The 10,277-nt window shown below is 40.5% G+C and overlaps 1 protein-coding gene across 1 annotated transcript in view; it reads right to left on the reverse strand.

The window, feature by feature from the left end:
* Positions 1 to 409: 409 nt before the first annotated feature.
* adcy2a (adenylate cyclase 2a) overlaps positions 410 to 10,277 on the reverse strand; it is a 109,932-nt gene continuing 100,064 nt past the window's right edge. The window contains exons 18-25 of the mRNA XM_060871259.1: positions 9,210 to 9,394; positions 7,575 to 7,659; positions 3,622 to 3,780; positions 2,951 to 3,097; positions 2,769 to 2,870; positions 2,354 to 2,468; positions 1,425 to 1,549; positions 410 to 794 (exon numbers count right to left, since the gene is read on the reverse strand). Coding sequence (XP_060727242.1) covers positions 615 to 794; positions 1,425 to 1,549; positions 2,354 to 2,468; positions 2,769 to 2,870; positions 2,951 to 3,097; positions 3,622 to 3,780; positions 7,575 to 7,659; positions 9,210 to 9,394 — 1,098 coding nt within the window. The 3' untranslated portion in view covers positions 410 to 614. The remainder of the gene's footprint in view (positions 795 to 1,424; positions 1,550 to 2,353; positions 2,469 to 2,768; positions 2,871 to 2,950; positions 3,098 to 3,621; positions 3,781 to 7,574; positions 7,660 to 9,209; positions 9,395 to 10,277) is intronic.

Raw genomic sequence — 10,277 nt, forward strand, 5'->3', positions numbered from 1 at the left:
TTTGTCATTTTCTTACTTAACCTCTTTTAATAAGGAGCCAGTTTAACCAACAGTCATCTGACTGATGTGATTTATCTTAGTTGTGGGCTGATCAAGTTGTGGGCTAGCTTCTTATTGGCTAAAGCGAAACAAACAGAGCTCTGTACTAATCGGTTTGTAATCATTGACAGGCTATTTTTTATACTATGGAAGTTAATGAAAGTCTGTTGTATCCTATAGAGTGATGTGTAGTATAACATACACCTAAAGCTTCACCATGTGATGTCATTAACAGCCCTCATCTCAAATCCCTGTGAGGAAACCATTCAATGAAAGAGATCATCAGAAGAACATAGAAAGTTTAATGATTTTTTTTTTTTACAAAAAAGAAAGCTTTTTTTACAAAATAAAAAAAAAATAAACATGGCATTAATACATCAAAACACTTTTTTGGTTGTATTTGGTTTTCTTATAAAATAACTGCTACCATCGTACTTAAGTGTTGTACCCTGTGCACAAACCCTGCATATGAGAAACTAGTGGAATGCTATCGCTTGACATACATCCAAGATCATCTCGTGCATCTAAAAGGACAAGGCAAGATTATTTACAAGTGTCTCTGGCATTCAACGTTCTTAATTGACTTTGTTGAGCTCGTCGGCTAATGGCATAACGTTCCCCTGCGAAAGCGACCTGCTCATCTCCGTGTGGACAAAATAGGTTTTAAGCTCCCCTTTTCCCTTGACGTTGATGATTCCTCGGCAGGAGCACATGTAGCCTAGCATTAGCAAGATGCGATGGGTTTCCTCCGTTACCTTGGAAAAAGAAAAAAACAAAAGAATTGTGGGGGAATTGAGGAATTTCAACAAAAACCTGGGATGAGTCTGACTAGGATCCTACAGTGTGTAACAGAGAACATAAAGCCTATCTCAGGGGACTCATAGCACAAGGTTTTTCACACCCTAGACTGGGTGCCAATCCATTGTAGTGCAGAACCACACTCACTATGGCAGTTTAATCTACTTCCAATCATCCATTTTCTGAACCATTTATCCTACACAGGCTTGTAGGGATCCTGGACTTTTTGCTCGGTCACTCTGGGCACATGGTGGGGGTGGGGGTGTGGGTGGAGTTGTCTCTGGATGGGGTGGCAAACTATTACAGGATACAAGGCATCAAGACAGGATACACCCTGGATGGAGTGCCAACCCATCGCAGGACACACACACACTCTCATTCACTCACACAATCACACACTACAGACAATTTTCCAGAGATGCCAATCAACCTACCATGCATGAAATCCCCCGACCCAGGGTAGAGCATGCTCCATACAGACAGGGCAGGACTGGACAGAACTTCCAACCCCTGAGCACTAATCCACCATACACCCTGAACTGATAAAACATTTCCTAAATATAAAAGGGATATGTATTTAAACTAACCTGTATTTTACCAAGTACTCCTGTGCTGTCCATTCGGCTTGCTACATTCACTGTGTTGCCCCAGATGTCGTATTGCGGTTTCTGAGCTCCGATGACACCCGCAATCACAGGTCCATGGTTAATACCTGGATAATTAGAGAAACATTCTTTCTATATTCACCCATTAGTCCAAATTGGAGATACTTATAAAATACTCATTGGAGAGAAAAACTATTAGTAACTTTATGGATCTTTAAACTCCCCCCCTCTTTTAGGCAAGTATCCAAACTACCTCTAGGTCAAGAGCCAACTCAGTTCTTTCACAGTGCCAAGTTAATTCATTTAGCAAAACAAAAATGGCATGGTGATTTAACACTGCTCTTTTTTTTAAATATTTATTTATGGGCAGATGAGTGGATGGAGTTTTCATTTCAGTAAACTGTAAAAATAAAAACGGGAGCATCAGCTAGTCCTAAGAAATGAGTTAGCTCAAGACCGATAGGCTGAAATCTTTCAGTCATGTTTGTCTGGAGTCTAAGAGGTTACAGCAATCTCACAGCTATTGGATTGAACTCCTTGGAAATTGCAAGCTTGGCCATGGACTGCTGCCAGGCTCATCTTGAAATGTACAGAATCAATATGAAAAGGAAAAAGGTGCTTCCTCGCTTTAATTTTCGCATCAGTAAGATATTTTTACCGGCTTTGAGAATCATCAGGACTGGCGAGTTCAGTTCCAATTTTGAGAAATGTCAACTCATTCGACTTCTAGATCTAATATGCAGAAGTTGCTATGAATAATGTAGCTTGTCCAGGGAAGCTTGCAATCCCCAAAAGTGCAAAATCAATACAAATATAAAAGTGCAGGATTAAGGCTAATGGATTTTACTGCCATAACCATCACGTTAAATTGCCATCGTTTGTCAGTATCAGCTTCCTCATGTCAAACATACCGACTCTTAGCTTGAAGTCGTTGAAGGAATGCTTATTGATGACATCAAGCTTCCCGACCAGAGCGAAGGCGAACTCCACCATGGTGCCGATGTGCATGTACTGTCTGTCATGCTCCTGAAATGTCACACAGTGAAAAGCACAATACAGTATGTTTTTGCTCAGGAAGTGTGAAGAACAGAAAGCAATTCTGAGCACCATCTACACACACACTCAAACCATGGACTGTTTCTTTTAGCCATATCCACCCACTGACATACAGAAAAATGGGATAGAAACCAGAGAACACAGATAAAAAGCTGTGAGGACATGGAGAAAACTCCACCCAGACACCGTCTGGAGCTGTGAGGTGGCTACTCTCACCACCATGACACCGTATTATTAATCAATCTGTTGTGAAATTGTTGACGATTTTACCTGTGCATGTTCAGGGGTGGCGTTTAACCCTGTAGCTGCCATGTAGGTGCTTCCGATGGTCTTAATTTTCTCGACTCCACTAAACTTGGGCTTGGAGAGTAACTGCATAGGACAAGAGCAGCGTAATCAACCCATTGCTAGTCATTAGTCATCAGTTAGCAGTATTTGTAATGTACAGTCACCTCATCAAAGTCAGCAATGATTTCGTTTAACAGCCGGAGACACTCGAGACCTTCTTTGTTAACGTCTGACTCTGTGTAAAACTCCTTAAAGTCCGGGATAGAAGCGAACATCACGCAGACCAGGTCGTAGGACTGATGATACAGATCCTAACATACACACGAACAAAACAAGTGAGAATCGGTTCCGAGCTAATGGCGAAGGCGCCGAAACCATGAGAGCCCTCAAGTGACTATCACTTTTGCAATCAGCTTCTATCACAATTCAACTGTAAACAATTGTAAAAGTTTGTACACCCCAAACGGTTCCTGAGCTCAAATAAAAATTACATGTTTGGTTGTTTAACATGATCAATAATGTTAACATCAGTTTCAAGTGTGTGGAAATATTTGGATTGTTTCTAGATTTATAAACTCTCTGCTTTTAGAAATACTGTATATGGTTCCTCACAGTTTTCTTGGGCCAGTTTGGAGTTCTGAACTTCTTGGAAGTAACACTGAAAGGGAAGCATTAAGCTTCAGGGTTCTACATTATGCAGCCTTAAAATAGGCTTCCTCAAGAGTTCTTTGGATTGTTTAAGCTTCTAAAATGAAACCCTTCCTTCTACATAGAACCGTTAATTTCCCCCCCTACATGAAGATAACTGCACTTGAGAAAGAGCTCAGGCTCCCACCTCGTTCTTCCAGTTTCGGGCCAGGAAGTGTTCTGCCACGTGAGCAGGCAAGACGTTCTCCAGCAGAACGCGATTAAGGTTCTCCATGGTCTCAATCTCCTCGCACTCCTTCTTGAACTTGTTCTTCCACAGGAAGTCCAACCTACAGTAATATTCAGTCTGTTACAGGAGGACACAGAGGTGAAGAGACGGGAGGTCACCGAGCTCATTTTACTGACAAGACAATACAACAGTTCCACAGAGATAGAGTGATAAAGAGAGAATAGACTCAAGAGCTTTGCTGAATGTCATTCTGATGAAATATCTGATGACAGAACGGAGAGAAGCTCCACGTGAAACCTTTATACGATAAAAGCATGCAGTTTTTTTTCCACAATGAATTCTCAAATCTGGTCAGAAAGTATTGATTAAATTTCTATAACAGCAGTAACGCAAATTTGAGGTTATATTAATGCACTTGGTTTGATGTGTTAGTGTTTCTATAGTAACCAGTAACTCGCACAGTGCAGTGCATCTACGGCTAATAATAAGTTGAACGAAGTGAATTTTGCTGCTGTAAGTGATTAATATAATTGGATAAAAAGCCATTAATAAATGGCTAAAGACATACTATATGCTTTTTATGTACAAACCATCTACTTTTAAAGAACGGTGATCCAACAGACACAGTGTTTGACCAACCTTTACTTTATATACACTACAGGCTGGCTGTAACTGGACAATATTCAACTCCAGGCTGGTAAAAGTAACCCAGCATCAGACCTATTGTCTGATTGTCTAGAACACCGTGTAAATGAGTGTTTTATTGCCCAAATCAGGCTGTTGGATTTCATATGCTGAGGAAAGCTTTGATCAACCACCAAATCCTTAGCCATTAATCCTGTTTCCAGTTCAAATCCTCAGCTACTATTTCCTTAACCGTTTGCAGAGCGACATCAGATCAACAGGTGAACATTCATTCACTCACTCATTCATCTTCTACCGCTTATCTGAACTACCTCGGGTCACGGGGAGCCTGTGCCTATCTCAGGCGTCATCAGGCATCAAGGCAGGATACACCCTGGACGGAGTGCCAACCCATCACAGGGCACACACACACACACTCTCATTCACTCACACAATCACACACTACGGACAATTTTCCAGAGATGCCAATCAACCTACCATGCATGTCTTTGGACCGGGGGAGGAAACTGGAGTACCCGGAGGAAACCCCCAAGGCACGGGGAGAACATGCAAACTCCACACACACAATGTGGAGGTGGGAATCGAACCCCCAACCCTGGAGGTGTGAGGTGAATTTAGTTGCGTCCATTGAATTTCTTTGACATGTCACACTCATGGTGGTGGTTAATGGCTCATTATTAAAGAAATCTTTTAGGGAATTTGTAGTTCTTCTAGTATTTCTGTTTTACATAGCATACTAGGGCAATACATTCAAAATATAAATAATTTTTTTAAAAATATATTCTAAATTTGCTGATACTGATTAACGATGTCAGATAAATCGAGTTCCATTATACCGGTGGAATATCCCGGAATATGTCCCGGTAAAAAGAGTTCAATTAGTTTACAGCAATATTACACGCATTTATGGAGATGTCCATGTTTTGTAGAACACTTTGCATGTTGCCAAAGGTGCCAAAGGTAGAAAATAACTTTATTACAAGTTATGAAACATAAAGCATCATATGCATTCTGGATTAAAACTGTAAGCTGCTAAATTTTGGACAGAAACAAATGTATAGGTTGGATTAATGTTGGCTAAAAAACTGACCTTGGTCTCGCATTTTTATATGAGTTTAAATGAGTAAATTTACACGAATGATATGAAGTTTATTTACAAGTCAATGTGCGGCGTTAGAATAGAATTCAATTAAAATTCCATCCATGAGTCAGGCTTGTTCGAATTCATAACCATGTCTCATGAATATTTGATTACACTGGAAAAGAGCAAAGGTTTTAGTCCTGGTTGAGAGAATCTTGATGTTCTTCTGGATGCTCAGCTCAAAAACCCTGCCAGTTATCTAAGGTGCACTGTTTTCTTGGCATCGTCAAGCTTCTTGGAGTAAAAACTGATTGATGAGTGTCCAAAGTTTGTGTACATTCAATCACTTGTTTGCTTGAGTGAGCATTTATCTACTTATCTGCCTATTCTGGGCCTCGACGGATCAGATTATGGAAACACAGGACTGGTTTTATTAACTCAAGAGCAAGGAAACCTCTTAAATAAATAAATCAAATCAAATCAAACTGTTCAAGCTGAACGATCAATTATGAATGAGTTCAGGATATGGACGGGGTGAGAGTCTCCTCGTCCTGCTCAGCTCCTTCAGCTGTTACCGGCATCTGACATTTTATTTAAAGTATTAATTTTAAAGTCCGGGGGGGTCACGGTGGCTTAGTGGTTAGCACGTTCACCTCACACCTCCAGGGTTGGGGGTTGATTCCCGCCTCCACCTTGTGTGTGTGGAGTTTGCATGTTCTCCCCGTGCCTCGGGGGTTTCCTCCGGGTACTCCGGTTTCCTCCCCGGTCCAAAGACATGCATGGTAGGTTGATTGGCATCTCTGGAAAATTGTCCGTAGTGTGTGATTGTGTGAGTGAATGAGTGTGTGTGTGTGTGCCCTGTGATGGGTTGGCACTCCGTCCAGGGTGTATCCTGCCTTGATGCCCGATGACGCCTGAGATAGACACAGGCTCCCCGTGACCCGAGGTAGTTCGGATAAGTGGTAGAAGATGAATGAATAAATTTTAAAGTCTTATTTTTGTTGTTTGTCATTGAGAGTAAATAGTGTTTAATTTTGTAGTGTTTTTGAATGACTATTAGGATTAGGTTAGATTTACACACCAAAACAAAATAAAATGTACCATTTTACAGTCCATAGTAGCTCTATAACTTTAATGTGAACTGGCAAAACTAATTAGGTTTAATTAAAAAAAAGGTTGTACCAGTGTTTATCTCTGGGTTTTAGTTGCTCTGTTCTCAGCCAAAGCCCCAGTGCTATGTATCGTCCTGACAAGAGAGGGATGGAAGGACGGAGGGAACAAAGTCTCTTGGTGATCGTGGAGAGTGGATTAGCAAAATAGGCCTTCATTTACTGACCATACTGATGGATAAAGGTGCTATTCTGGGATCCTGGCTATGTTTAGCACGCAGCCCCATTGCTGTTTTCAGCACATTTTTAACGTTACACATGGGGTTCATTACTGTTGAGGACAACACTTCTTATTTCCATCATTCACCACCACCACCACCACCACCACCACCACCACCACCACTCTCAACCCATTTACACTAGTTTCTGCCTTTTGTTCTATTTTCCAGCCTCATGCTTGATGATTTTTTTTTTTGGTGTTCCTTTTAAAATAAAGGTGCAGAACAGGAAAATGACAGGAAAGTGGAAGAAAAATGGCAAAACAAAAACATGTCTTATGGAGAGATGAAAAGAAGCCAAGCCTGAGTCTGATAAAAATCATCGTCATTGTAACAGAAGACAAACTTTAGCACGTCTCTTTCACTTTCATATCTTGTCCTGGTGTTGTGTTTGTGCTAAAATTAGGATTCAAAGGATTCCGACTCAAAGACACCTCCATCAGGACTGTGCACCAATCACAGAAAATATGACTAGTCCATTAAAATCATCTGAAGCCTCAAGGTTTATCACTGTAGTGGAAATTATATGAAGTTCCTGAGCGACTGTTGAATCCAAAACTTAAAGGCTTGAAATACAACCAGAGTTGCTCTAGAAAACTAGTCAGTGATGCGATGATGGGATTATATTATATGAAGTTACTGTTACCACCCTGAAGTTGATCGTTTTCCACCAACACACCTGAAATGTTTAATTACTCAACGATTTGCTAAGAATCTTATCATATCACATTGTCAAGTGACAATCTAAGGGAGGGTGATAAGCGGGCAAAAGGAAAAGGGTCGTAGTCGTTTTCTCACCTGTCTGGCCAGCACAAGCAGGGTGACGAAGAATATGAAAAGTGACACTGAACCCATTGTCTTCAGATCCTTCAGCACTCCTGGCCTGGGTATGACAAGGAGAAAAAGATGTGAGCGTAGCTGATTCATCACCTGTGGTCCATGAAAGGCCAGTGAGCCATGTCATCTCCAGTTTCTCTCCTGTTTGAGCTACGTCCAGATACAGAACTCTAAATATGTTCTTTTATGACGGTCTGTATTCAAACTGAAGATGATAAATGTTAACGACACAAACGATGGACCCAAACTGATAGTATTCTTTAAGGAAATTATCATTTATAGCCTTTCAAATTTTACCAAAAACAAAGACATCATTTCTACAGTAAGTGATAAAAATAAAAAGATAAGCAGTAGATCATTTGTTTCTATGCACACATTTCATTTACAATACAATTTTGTTCATCAGTGAATTTAAGCTTTAATACTGTATAATTCTACTTATCACATTGCTATCGTTTACCTACCAACCAGCTCTTCTGTATTTATGCTACACCTTCTTTAAAAGACTTTGTCTGACGTGTCACTGTAACGTTTGTAATTTTTTTGATTGCAACACAATTATCCAGTTAATACTAAAGCCAGCAGCAGTTAAACAGCGCTATGCTACTGTACATACAGTGCAAAAAAAGTGCATTTAAATGTTCTCCTACTGAGTCTATAAGGCAGATTTAATTTCTTTTTTACTTATTTAATGCTTTATCATTTTCTAATTTCAAGCATTTGTAGTAAGGAGCAAAAATCATCAGCTAGCAGAACAAAATGAATTACAATCATACTGTATGTCCAAACTGTCTTTATACCATATAACACTGCAGATATATCGTCAAAAGGACGTGTACAAAAGGCTTCGTCACATTATGACCGAACGCAAGCTCATTTCATCTGCACTCAAGCTCTGTGTGTCCTCGAGTGCGTCTGGAGCACAGTTCAGTCTTGATGATGATAAAAATCTTGACTTTATTTTGAGCTGAAATAACCGAAAGACGTCTGTCTTCATTGCACTCTAATAATAAGAGCCAATAATAAGGAGGGACTCAAAGCTTTGAATAATAAGAATAACGGGTTCTACAACGGACGGTCTACAGTCGTCAGCCCTAATGAACACTTATGCTGAATCCATTTCTGGCTCTGAGGTCATTTTGAGTGCCACTTCATTCAGAGAGGTCCATATTGGAAAGAGACAGAGAGCAGGTTTTTATGATAAAAGCTATATAAGATCATCTTGATGAACAGTTCCTGGACCTTTTATAGTTTAGTTTATAGATAGATTTGACCTTCGCCAAAAAAAAAAACACACACACACACAAACAAAAAACACTGACAGAAAGAACACTGACATCAACTTCCATGCTAGTACTAGCCAAATAGCTAACATGAGCTAATAAAATCCTATTTATATTGTAAATGTTTAGAAACCTAAATGCCTGTGAGATCTAGCTCACTAGCTAACACAAGCTGCCAGGACAAGATTTCTGACAGAAATTTTATATTATTTATAAATGTTTATGTTACTGGTGTAAATTCATATAAATCTCAGCCCCAATATAACTATGCTACAAATCCTGGCACTTCACATGCCTGTATGTCTTAGCTTACCTGTCCAGGACCGTGTCTTTGTATAAGAATTTGCTGTACTCATCGAGCAGTGAGGCATGTGTCTGGAGTATGATTACGTTGTAGGCCACGACAGCCATCAGCATGATGAGCATCTTCAGCTCGTAGTTGATCCTCAGGAACACAGAGCAGGAGATGAGGCCCAGGATGCAGCTGTAGATGAAGTACTGACAGGAGAGGAACAGGGTCACAAACCTGAGGAACATCTTGAGGGCTAGTAATATAAGAAATGCTGATGATGTACTGTATGTTAGGTCTATTAAAGTTCTCTACCAATCTTTAGGACAACTGTTTATTCCAAACTGTGAAAGAATAGAAAAGTACGCTGCATTTTAGTAAGGTTAATATTTACTTTTCTATGATTCCTATGGGGGGCACGGTGGCTTAGTGGTTATCACGTTCGCCTCACACCTCCAGGGTTGGGGTTCGATTCCCACCTCCACCTTGTGTGTGTGGAGTTTGCATGTTCTCCCTGTGCCTTGGGGGTTTCCTCCGGGTACTCCGGTTTCCTCCCCCGGTCCAAAGACATGCATGGTAGGTTGATTGGCATCTCTGGAAAATTGTCCGTAGTGTGTGATTGTGTGAGTGAATGAGAGTGTGTGTGTGTGTGCCCTGTGATGGGTTGGCACTCCGTCCAGGGTGTATCCTGCCTTGATGCCCGATGACGCCTGAGGCTCCCACAGGCTCCCCGTGACCCGAGGTAGTTCGGATAAGTGGTAGAAGATGAATGAATGAATGATTCCTATGTACTGTTATAATGAACTTATTATTTTGGGCTACTATTATGTTTGGAAAGGTGCATGAGTGGTCTGTGGAAAACACAATGTACCCACTAGGACTTTCATCAGGTGCTTCAGACGTCACTAAAGACCGGTCCAGTTACGTCACTTTCCTCGTCTGAACTTAAAAACCACAGCTGCTTTGTTTCTAATGTCTGTTCGTGTAATTTCACCAAATTCAGATAATGACATGATAAGGATGATAATTACAAGCAATTACAACACCATGTATTTAAGCTCTGATAACATATATTTATCCTAACTTTATTTA

This window comes from Tachysurus vachellii, chromosome 5, assembly GCF_030014155.1.
Source record: "Tachysurus vachellii isolate PV-2020 chromosome 5, HZAU_Pvac_v1, whole genome shotgun sequence".
NCBI classification, from domain to species: domain Eukaryota; kingdom Metazoa; phylum Chordata; class Actinopteri; order Siluriformes; family Bagridae; genus Tachysurus; species Tachysurus vachellii.